We start from the raw sequence: 12,211 nt of genomic DNA, 5'->3' as shown, positions 1-12,211 counted from the left end.
TTGTCCTATTTGTGGGTGGATACTTAGGTTAATTCCGTATCTTGGCTATTGTGAATAGTGCTGCAATAAACATGGGAGTGCAGATTATCTCTTTGATATACTAGTTTCCTTTATCTTGGATATATACCCAGCAGTGGGATTGTTGGATCATAATGTGGTTCTATTTTTAGTTTTTGTGAGAAACCTCAATGATGTTCTCCATAGTGTCTGTACTAATTGACATTCCCCCCAACAACAGTGTACAAGGATTTTCCTTTCTCCACATCCTTACCAGCATCCGTTATTGCCTTTTTGATAAAAACCATTTTAACTGGGGTTTTGAGTTCTTTTTATGTTTTGGATATGAATCCATTATCAGATATATGATTTGAGGATATTTTCTCCCATCCTGTACGTTGCCCTTTTACTCTGTTGATTACATCCTTCGACACATACAGGTTTTTACATTTGATATACTCCTGTTTGTGTATTTTTGCTTCTGTGGCCTGTGCTTTTAGTGTCATATCTAATAAATCATTATCAAATCTCATGTCCTGAAATTGTTTTATTCTAGAAGTTTTTTAGTTTTGGGTGTTACATTTTGATCTTTAATCCATTTAGAGTTAATTTTTGTATGTGATTCAAGATAAGGGTTCATTCTTTTCCATGTGGATATCCAGTTTTCCAAAACCATCTAATGAAGAAATTGTCCTTTCCCCATTGAGTAGTCTTGAAATCCTTGTTGAGGACTGTTTGATCACATATGATACTTTATCTCTGGGCCCTGTATTCACTTCCATGGTCTATATTGTCTGTCTTTATGATATGGTGGTATTGCCGACCACAGGCTCTTTGGTTCTCCATGTAATAGAAATTAACATGGAGCCAAGCAGATTTCCCAGACAGGTCTTTTATTTCAGGGCTTGTGCTTGAGCACAAGGGAGACAGTGAAGATGAGGCTCAAGGATCCTCTTCCTGGCTTCCTGGAAAAAGTCAGTACGAATTTTTTTTTAATTAAGCAAAGCTCAGGAATTGACATCAGGATAAGGTATGCAGGCTGGGCTGGGCAAAGCACCTGCAGGGTAGGGTATGCAAGGCAGCATATCTGGTTGCGATGATTATCTTGTGTAATGGACCACCTAGTGGTTTGGCCAGTGGCCACAAATGCTGTAAATCAGTTATTTAGCATTCCTTCCTGAGGTGGACTCTCTGCAACCTTGGTTTGATTTTGGATCTCATAAGACCAATTCCTGGAATTCTTTAAAAGGTACAGTTAAACATTATGAGAGCACAGAAGACTGGCTGTTTTCTTTGTGTGACTAAAGCCTCAGGGTTAGTATAGTGTGACATCAGCGAGGTAGCCTTCTGGGTTTTGTGAAGAGAAGAAAAAAATAATATATGAAGGAGAAACTGCATCTCACCTCCTGTTCTATCTCACCAGTGCCATATTGTTTTTATTACTGCACTTCTGTAATAAGTTTTAAAATAGGAAAGCATGAGACCTCCAACTTTGTTGTCCTTTTTAAATATTATTTTGGCATTTTGAGGTTCCTTGAGATTCCACATGAATTTTAGCATGGGTTTTCTGTTTTTGCAAAAAATGTCTTTGGGATTTAGATAGAGATTATATTGAATCTGTAGATTGCTCTGAATAGTATTGACATACTAACAATATTTAGTCTTCCAGTCCATGTACGTGGGATATTTTTCCATTTATTTATGTTTTCTTTAATTTCTTTTAGTACTATTTTGTAGTTTCCATGTGCACATCTTTTACTTTGGTTCATTCCTAAATCTTTTATTCTTTTTAATGCTACTATAAATTGTTTTCTTAATTTACTTTTCAGATTGTTCATTGTTAGTGCATAGAAACAATTACTTTGGTGTTGATTTTTGTATCCTATACTTGGCTGAATTTGTTCTAACAGCTTTTTTGCCTGAATCTTTACTGTTATTTACATGTAAGATTATATCATCTGCAAACATAATTTTTACTTTTTCCTTTTGAATTTAGATGTCATTCATTTATTTCTCTTCTCTTAATTAATGCTCGGACTGGAACTTACCATACTATGTTGAATAGAAGTGCGAAAAGTGAGAAGCTTTGCCTCTGGTCTTAGAGAAAAATCTTTATCATTGAGTATGTTAGTGTGTTTTTAGTATGATTTGGTATGTGGTAACAGTGGCTTCTCAATCATTGAGGAAAGGATGGCTTATTTAAGAGATTACCTTAGGTTATAAACAGGCTAACCATTTGGAAAACAGTGAAGATGAATCCCTCCTTTACTCCTGCCTTGTCACTAGTATCAGATGGGAGTCAAGATTAGACATTGAAATAAAAGCAACTATCAAAATGTGGGTAAAAGTTATTTTTTTTATTTTTTATAGTCTCAGAATGATAAGGCTCTAAATAAGGTACAAGTTATTTTCTGTATTACAAAATACACCATCAAAAAACTGAATGAGTTTATCAGCTGGAAAAGAATAGTTGTATTTCAACTATTGTATCGTATCACATCGCTCTTACTAATTTAAAAAAATTAGCTCTTATTAATCTTACTAAGAGAGACTACATCAATAACAGAAATATAAATGACCAATGCATATAGGGAAGGATGCTCAAAACCCATCTTATTTAAATACATGCAAATAAAAAACAGTGATGTCATTTGGCATATTAGATTGAATAGAAATCAGAAAAGGTTAATACCCAGTGTTGGAGATTGTGGGAGAAATGTATTTTGTCATCTGGAATATAACTTGGTCAGGAAATCCGTTGAATCACAATTTAATATCTGCCATAAGCAAAAATGAACATGCAGTTTGGCTGTGACAGAGCAATTCCACATATAACTGCTTCAGCTCATTTATGGGCCCAACTTCAGATGTACTGAATTATATTTTTTCTGGAAATAGCTCAGAAATATTTGTTTACTTTTCTCCTCATGATTCTCATACATAAAATGGAGAACTATAGATTTCTCTGAAAGAATATTCTTAAAAGTATGCACATGACAGTGCATGTATATTTGATGGGGTATTGGAAAAACAATTGAATAAATATTTACGAAGATATAATAGAATACAATGCAGTTTTGTTTCTTTAAGAGAAAGCATTTCACTATATTGCCTGGGCTGGAATGCAGTGGCTGTTCACAGATGTGATCATATTGCACTACAGCCCTTGACCTCCTTGGCTCAAGTGATCTTACCTCAGCTTCCCAAATAGCTGGGATTATAGATGTGTGCCACTGTGCCTGACACAGTGTTTTTAAAAGGAATGCTCTGAATGTAGAAACAAGACTATCTTGGTAAATGAAGAAACAAATCACAGAGCAGGATGCATAACATGATTGTTTTAGGGAAAATATGCATTCAGAAAACTGAGAGGATATACACATTAATTAGGGGTTATATCTGGAAGGACAGACTTATGCCTATTTTATGAGTTGCTTATGTGGCTTTTATTCTTTTATGGGCAGGTCATATAATCACTGTTCAAGTTGTATGTGATCTCTGAGCTATATTTTGACACAAGGTAAATTAATTTTAGTTAGTTGGAACCTTGTTTTGCCCAGGACTGTTATATTGGGCTTATGGGAGGCCTTAGTGATTTGAATTGAAGCTGTCACATACTGTAGTTTGTTTTCGTAAAGTAAAAACCATTTTTGTTGTGGTAGTGTATTGCTCTAAGTTGTATATTCATAATATTAATGCTTTCTTTTAAGAACCTTCAACAACTAGTACTGCTTCAAATTATCCAGATGTGTTAACAAGGCCTTCTCTTCATCGGAGTCATCTGAATTTCTCCATGTTGGAATCCCCTGCATTACACTGTCAGCCATCTACATCCTCAGCATTCCCAATTGGCAGTTCGGGATTTTCCCTTGTAAAGGAAATTAAAGATTCTACCTCGCAGCATGATGATGATAACATCTCAACTACCAGTGGTTTTTCTTCAAGAGCTTCTGATAAAGGTATTCTTGATGTGGTAGTACATAATTTGGGTAGTAAAATTAAATTTTACGGGATTTTTTTTTTCTGAGTTGTAATTTTTATTTTGTATTTATAAAAATCTAGGATCTTGTATTGGTGTTATTACTATGGATTATGTAATTTTGTTTTAGATATAGCTGTTTCAAAGAATATTTCATTGCCACCTCTGTGGTCCCCGGAAGCTGAACGTTCTCACTCACTCTCACAACACACTGCCACCAGCTCAAAAAAACCAGCATTCAACTTGTCTGCCTTTGGAACACTTTCTCCTGTGAGTACTAACTGGGTTGGATTTAATCCCATTAGTTTTGAGTGTTTATTGCTTACAATTTATTTTTTTTTTTGAGACAGAGTCTTTCTCTGTTGCCTAGACTAGATTGCAGTGGCGTGATCTTAGCTCACTGCGACCTCCACCTCCTGGGTTCATATTGCTTATAATTTATCATTGTGTTTCTGTGCAGTCACTTGGGAATTCTTCAGTCCTTAAAACCAGTCATCTTGGAGATTCTCCTTTTTATCCTGGAAAAACAACATATGGTGGGGCAGCAGCTGCTGTAAGACAGTCTAAACTACGAAATTCACCTTATCAAGTAAGTTCCAGTAGAAGGGTTGATGACCTTTTTCTTTCACTGTAACTTAATAATAAATTACTTTGTGCTAAAAAAAAAATAGTTTTGTTATAATGTTCTTTGGGAAAAATAGCAGCTATAGATTATATTTTTTTTCATGTAGGGTATTTTAGACCTGAGTAAACATTTTATGTATTAGATATATGTGTGTAGCTCAAGAAATGTGGTGATTCTTTTTTTTTAGATTAGGTAAAAATTACACACACTAAAATTTACCCTTGTTTTAGAGTATTTGAGTTTTAACAAAACACATTATTGTGTGTATAACCCCTTCTACAATCAAAATATTAATCAGACATTCACCCCAAATTGTTACCTTATGCATCTCTTGAATCAACCCTTCTTCCTCCTACCATCCTCTGGCAACCACTGATCTGTTTTCGGTCTCGTAGTTTTGGCTTTTCCAGAATGTCATAAACATTTATCATATGTAGCCTTTTGAGTCTGGCTTATTCTACATAGCATAATGCATTTGAGAGCCATCTGGTTTTGCATCTTTTTTTTTCTTCTTTTTCTTCTTTTCTGAAGTGAAGGAGTTCAACCAAAGGTTTTGTATCTTTTAATAGTTTGTTTTTATTGCCAAGTAGTATGGTTAGTACTTCTTATTCACCAGTGAAAAGACACTGAGTCGTTTCCAATTTTTGGCAATTATGAGTGAAGCTGCTATGAATGTTTGTGTGAGTATTCATTTTCATCTCTCTTGGGTGAATACAAATACTTAGGAGTTGGATTGATGGATCGTATGGTAAGTATACAGTAAACTTTGTAATAAACTGCCAAACTGTTTTCCAGAGTGGCTGGTACCAGGTTGCATTCTGACCAGTCAGTAATGTAAGAGTTGCTCTGCATCCTTGTCGGCACTTGGTGGTGTCAGGTTTTTTTGTTCGTTTTTGCTATTCTAATAGGCATGTAGTGGTAACCCCAACTTGTGATTTTAATTTGTACTTTCCTAATGACTAATGATGTTGAATGTCTTTTCATGTGTTTATTTGGTGCTTATTTGCTATCAGCCTATGTTTTGGTGAACTGTCTTCTTTGGTGAAGTGTCTGTTCAGATCTTCCACCCATTTTAAAGTTGGGTTATATTCTTATTAATATGTTCTGAGAGTTCATTTTTCATGGTATAAGTCCTTTGTTACATGTTTGGCAAGTATTTTCTCCCCTTCTCTGGCTTATCTTAACAGTATCTTTTGAAGAGCAGAAGTTTTACTTTTGATGACATTGTATGTGTGTGTGTGTGTGTGTGTATTTTTTTACCAAGACATTCAGTAGGCACGTGTGTGTGCGCGTGTGTGTGTGTGTGTATTAATGGTTTCATGCTTTTGGTGTCGTATCTGAGACATTTTTACTTAATTCCATGTTAGAGAGATTTTCTCTTACATTTTCTTCCACAAGTTTTATAGTTTTAGGTTTTAATTTAGGCCTATGATTCATTTTGAGTAAATTTTTGTGTGTGGTATGAGGTATTGGTCAAGGTTCATTTTTATTTTCTAAATTAAAAAGTTTTTTAAAAAATATAAAGATGGGCATCTTAGTATGTTGCTCAGGCTGATCTTCAACTCCTGGGCTCAAGCAGTCTTCCTGCCTTAGCCTCCCAAAGTGCTGAGATTACAGGTGTGCCTGGCCAAGATTCTTTTTTTTTTTATTTTTTCTAACATATGGGTGTGCAGTTGTTCTAGTACCATTTGTTAACAAGACTGTTCTTTGTTCATTGAATAGCTTTTGCACTGTCTTTGTTTTTGTTTTGATACAGGATCTTACTCTGTCACACAGGCTGGAGTGCAGTGGCACAGTCATGGCTCACTGCAACCTGAACCTTCTGGGCTCAAGTGATCCTTCCACTTTAGGCTCCTGCGTAGCTGGGACCACAGACCTGCACCACCATTCCCAGCTAATTTTTTTTTTTTTTTTTTTTTTTTTTGATAGCAACAGAGTCTCACTAAGTTGTCTAGGCTGTTGTTGAATTCCTGGGTTGAAGTGATCTTCCTATGTTGGCCTCCCAAAGTGTTCAGATTACAAGCATGAGGCACCATGCCCAACCTGCACCTTTGTTGAAATCCAGTTCACATGGCTTTATTTCTGGATTTTCTGGGTTCCCCTCTTCCCCTCACTGATCTGTGTGTCTTTCCTTTTGCCAACACTGCACTGTCTTGATTGCTGTAGGCTTACAGTAGGTGTTAAAATTAAGTGATATTTTTCAAGCTTGTTTTAGCTATTTTAGGTCCTTTGCTTTTCTATGAAAATTTTAAATTGGCCTGTTTGTTTCTACAGTCTGCTAGGATTTTGGAATTGCTTTTTTTTTGAGATGGATTCTTGCTCTGTCGCCCAGGCTGGAGTGCAGTGGCGCAATCTCACCTCGCTGCAACCTCCATCTACTGGGTTCAAGCAGTTCTCCTGCCTCATCCTCCCAAGTAGCTGGGACTACAGGTATGCGCCACCACGCCCGGCTAATTTTTGTAGTTTTGGTAGAGACGGGTTTTACCATGTTGGCCAGGCTGGTCTTGAATTCCTGACCTCAGGTGATCCACCCGCCTTGGCCTCGCAAAGTGCTGGGATTATAGATATGAGCCAGCTTGCCTGGTCGTGATTGAGATTGCATTTGAGTCTGAAGACCAATTTAAGGAGAATAAACATCTTAAAATTGAGTCTTTTAAACCATGAACATGGTATATCTTTCCATTTAGGTGGTTCATAAATTTTTTCATCAGTGTTTTGTAGTGTTCAACATACACATATTGAACATATTTTGTTAGACTTATACATAAAACTTACATGTTATTTGATATTAGTCAAGAATATATAACCTGAATAGTCTTATTTTTCTTTTTTTCAAATGTTCCATTTAATTGACATTGCTAGTCTTATCTTTTCAATAAATTGAGTTCGTAATTTAAAATACCTTCCAGCAAAGAAGCTTCAGGCTCAGATAGCTTTCCTGGTGAATTCTACGAAACATTTAAGAAAGAAATAATAGCAATTCTACATAAACTCTTATGTATAATAGAAGAGTAGGGAACACTTCCCATTACATTTTATGAGACCAACATTATTACCCTGTTACCAAAATCAGACAAAGACATTAGAAGACAACAACAGACTATTATTTTTCATGAATTATAGACACAAACCTTCTCAACAAAAATATTTGTAAATGTAATCCAACAAATTTAAAAAGGAAACTACATCATGATCAAGTGGGGTTTTTCCTAGGAGGCAAGGTTGACTCAGTATTTGAAAATTAATGGGATTAGTCTGGTTGCAGTTGCTTATACCTGTAATCCCAGCACTTTGGGAGGCCAAGGCAGGTGGATCACCTGAGGCCAGGAGTTTGAGACCAGCTTGGCCTTCCATCTCTACTAAAAATACAAAAATTAGCTGGATGCGGTGGTGCACACCTGTAATCCCAGCTACTTGGGAGGCTAAGGCAGGAGAATTACTTGAACCTGGGAGGTGAAGGTTGCAGTGTGCTGAGATCACGCCACCGCACTCCAGCATGGGTGACAGAGCAAGACTCTGTCTCAAGAAAAAAAAGAAAGAAAATTAATGGGATTTGCCATGTGAACAATAAAGAGTAAAAAGTATATGAACATCTCCATAGATATGTAAAATATTTTTTAAAAATCCAACATTTAGTCATGATAAAAATTTTCAGCAAACCTAGGAATAGATGAGAGCCTTCTACCTGATAAAGTGCATCTACAAAAAAAAAAAAAAAATCATCTAGCATCATACCTGATGGTATGAAGAAGAGAGCAAGGATGTCTGCTATCACTGCTACTGTTCAACATCATATTGCAGGTGCTAGCCAGTGCCATAGGCACAAAAGAGAAATGAAGACATACAGATTGGAAAGGATATTATTCCTTATACACAGATAACATGCTTATCTACATAGAAAATCCCAAGAAACTACAAAAAAAGCTACCACAACTAATAATAAATGAGTTTAACAGAGTCACAGGATACAAGCTCAATATACAAAAGTCAGTTGTATTTATATATGTATATTGGCAGCAATGAATTTGAAATGCCAGTATTTGAAGATTTTTGTCTTGTTTTTAGATGTTGTACTTGTTTTCCTAATTAGAGGATTCTCCCATATGTAACTAACAGTAATTGTGAGACTTATTTCTGAGTGTTGGTGGAGGACAGCATTGTTATAAATGAAGGGGTTAACAGAATGGTGTTAAGTACACAGAGAGCTTTTCCTAAAGCTTAAGCTAGCTTGTAGTACTCTTCAAATATTTTTTTTAATAGTCATAATAGGCTGGACACAGTGACTCATGCCTTTAATCCCAGCATTTTGGGATACCAAGATGGGAGAGGAGTTTGAGGCTGCAGTGAGCTATGATTATACCACAGCACTTTAGCCTGGGCAGCAGGGCTCAGACCCTGTCTCTAAAAAAGGAGAAAAAGAAAAAAGTTAGTTAAAATAGTTGAGCATGTTAGTAGAAGTTAAAATAAGGTAAGCCTGTGATGATAGAGTAGTATTAAGTGTAGGGTATGGGCCTACTTCCTCTCTTACTGCTAGTTTTGAGTCCTATAGTTTTAATGCTGAGTCCTGACATACTCTTAGAATCCTTTTCAACACAAGGTTCCAAATATTTATAATTGTCATTTAGAATGAAATCTACTTGCTTTTTCTTTCCTAGAGTATGAAAGTTGGGAGACATATTAAAGATTCTCTAATTTAGTTCCATTTTATTGATTAGTGAGAAGACAGACTGTCATATTTTCCTGGGGGATATTTAAATGTTTTCTCATCTTTGCCAAAGCTTCTGGTTGGATAGCAGTTGTTAATAAGCACTGAGTTCTTAATACCTAAAGTAGCATATTGTAGCTACTCTGAAAATGTAGTGAATGTTTGCTGTCTGATAGAGAAACAGTATTTATAGTGTAGTTGGGTTTTTCAGATGTCAGAAGTTGTTTATAAAAACTGGATTATATATTGGTTGTGATAATATCTTTTAAAAATATTATTGCTAAATTACTGCTTTCATGATAGCCACTTGTTGGAATGTTGTAAAGCATTCTTGAGAAAAGAAAGTGTTTTTTATTGCAATTTGTAAACATTGCTTGTGTATTAAAGGGTACTTGCCTATTTTTTTATAAGGTTTTTTCCAGACTCCGGTTTTCAGAAAGTTAAAATGTCATATATTAAGAAATAGCCTGATTATTTTAAAATACTGTTTTTGTGATACTAACTTTTGAGAAACAAGTCATTAGTATTAAAATCTTCGATTTTCATTGAAGTAGAATCTACCATCTCTTTGTTTAGCCATCTTGGAATTTACTCTAATTAAATGTTATTTAATGCTTAGGATAACTGATATCTTAATTTGTTTTTCATTAATTTAATGTTCTTTGATTTAAATATTATGGATAAATGGCTCTAAGGTGATACTAGAACTTTTTTTCAGTTGCCCCATTTATCCCATGTGACATAACTGACAGACTTTTCTTTAGAATGATGCATGCTCTCTTATCATTCTTTTATTATTGTAAAGGTAATTTCTCCAGCAGAGAATTGAATTTCCGATAAAGACATAAAAAAGTTTAACTTTTAATGATACCACCCAGAGATAAATTGCTGGTAACATATTAAATCCTGTTTCACTTTGGACATGTATTCTATTTTGTAAATATTTTAATTGCATGAAATATGTGCCTTAGATTTTATGTTGCAACAAATAATCTAGGGTTTACTTTATAGGCACCAGTTAGAAGACAGATGAAAGCTAAGCAACTCAGTGCACAATCTTACGGTGTGACCAGTTCAACAGCTCGGCGAATATTGCAGTCTTTAGAGAAGATGTCAAGCCCTTTAGCGGTAAATTTTAAAAATTACAATTAATACAGGAGTGTAACAAAACTTGATATTAGTGAAAAATCTTAATTTAATTTTTTCAACTTTAACAGGATGCAAAAAGGATTCCATCCATTGTTTCTTCTCCTCTGAATTCTGTAAGTTGAGTTTTAAACCTTTTTAAAACATATTTTTCATTCAAAAATTAGCCGGGTGTGGTGGCATATGCCTGTAATCCCAGCTACTTGGGAGGCTGAGGCAGGAGGATTGCTTGAACCTGGGAGGCAGAGATTGCAGTGAGCTGAGATCATGCTACTGCACTCCAGCCTGGGAGGCAGAGTGGGACTCTTGTCTCAAAAAATTTATATATATATTTTTTATAGCTCCCCATCTATTCTAATAGTATTTTCTTATTTCAGCCTCTTGATAGGAGTGGGATAGATGTCACAGATTTTCAGGCCAAAAGAGAAAAGGTAAGACTTCGTTAGCATTTAGTTATTTAAACTGTCTGCAATTTTGTTGTGTTTAAAGTTCAAGAGTACACAAATTGGATTTACTTTAGTCATTAGGCAACATGTTTGAAAAATATTCTTTTTCTTTTTAGCGCAATGGTGCAATCTTGGCTCATTGCAACCTGTGGCTTCCAGGTTCAAGTGATTCTTGTGCCGCAGCCTCCCTAGGTAGCTGTGATTACAGGCACACACCACCATGCCTGGGTAATTTTTGTAATTTTAGGAGAGACAGAGTTTCACCATGTTGGCCAAGCTGGTCTCAAACTCCTGAGCTCAGGCGATCTGCCCACCTTGACCTCCCAATGAGCCACTGCACCTGGCCCTGAAAAATAATATTCTTTTACTTGGTCATTTTACTCTCTTCTGCAGGCCTCAGGACATATTGTGTGTGTAGTAGATACTCATCCATACAATTTTTTTTTGTTTTGTTTTGCTATATAGCATTTCCATCTTTAGGATCTTGAGAGACTTTGTAGTTTACTATTACCTTTTGATAAATAAAAATAGGTGTGATCAGCCAGGCATGGTGGCTTATGCCTGTAATCCTAGTACTTTGGGAGGCTGAGGTGGGCGAATCAGCTGAGGTCAGGAGTTCAAAAAGAGCCTGGCCAACATGATGAAACCCCATTTCTACTAGAAATACAGAAAAATTAGCCGGGCATGGTGGTGTGTGCCTGTAATCCCAGCTACTTTGGAGGCTGAGGCAGGAGAATCACTCGAACCCGGGAGGCAGAGGTTGCAGAGAGGTGGAGGTTGCAGCAAGCCGAGGTCGCACTACTGCACTCTAGCCTGGGCTATAGAGCGAGACTCCATCTCGAAAAAAAAAAAAAGGAGTGATCAAAGCTTGAGGTGAGATGTTTAGACATTCAGTAAACTAAAGTCCTCTTGCACATCATTATCTTTGTATACTTTCCTCATTAACCAACATTATGTCAAATCTGTTGTGTGTAGTAGAATTTCAATTAGGCACATCTCATCAGCCAAACAAAATACTGTTCCAAGATAGTGGAACTAATAAAAAAAATTGATCATTATATCTTGCTGCCCTTTCGATATATTCTATTTGCTTAAAATTAACTTTGGAGGTTACTGTGGGAAAAAAATAAAATGTTTGATACTTTGGGTTAAAGAGGTATCTTTTGTTAGTTTATTTATAGCTAGTTAAGGATCCTTCAGGGAAAGCCGACTCTTGGATTCTTATTTATAAAAGCATTTTTTATAATACCAAGTTCCTCAACAGTATTTAAATTATAATTTCATGAATTAATTTCAGGGACTATATTTGAGAT

General features: G+C 35.8%; 1 protein-coding gene across 6 annotated transcripts in view; it reads left to right on the top strand.

The window, feature by feature from the left end:
• Window positions 1–12,211, top strand: part of NUP153 (nucleoporin 153) — a 79,878-nt gene that overhangs the window by 21,005 nt on the left and 46,662 nt on the right. For all 6 annotated transcript variants that reach the window (XM_012476534.2, XM_012476536.3, XM_012476535.3 and 3 more), the window contains exons 3-8: window positions 3,708–3,956; window positions 4,107–4,246; window positions 4,437–4,565; window positions 10,318–10,434; window positions 10,524–10,568; window positions 10,830–10,883. In XM_012476534.2, the coding sequence (XP_012331957.2) occupies window positions 3,708–3,956; window positions 4,107–4,246; window positions 4,437–4,565; window positions 10,318–10,434; window positions 10,524–10,568; window positions 10,830–10,883 (734 nt within the window). The remainder of the gene's footprint in view (window positions 1–3,707; window positions 3,957–4,106; window positions 4,247–4,436; window positions 4,566–10,317; window positions 10,435–10,523; window positions 10,569–10,829; window positions 10,884–12,211) is intronic.

Source organism: Aotus nancymaae, unplaced genomic scaffold (assembly GCF_030222135.1).
Source record: "Aotus nancymaae isolate 86718 unplaced genomic scaffold, 86718_ANA_hifiasm-v0.15.2.pri h1tg000051l, whole genome shotgun sequence".
NCBI lineage: Eukaryota > Metazoa > Chordata > Mammalia > Primates > Aotidae > Aotus > Aotus nancymaae.
Note: the sequence above shows the minus strand (reverse complement) of the source record. Positions and strands in the feature narration are given on the sequence as shown.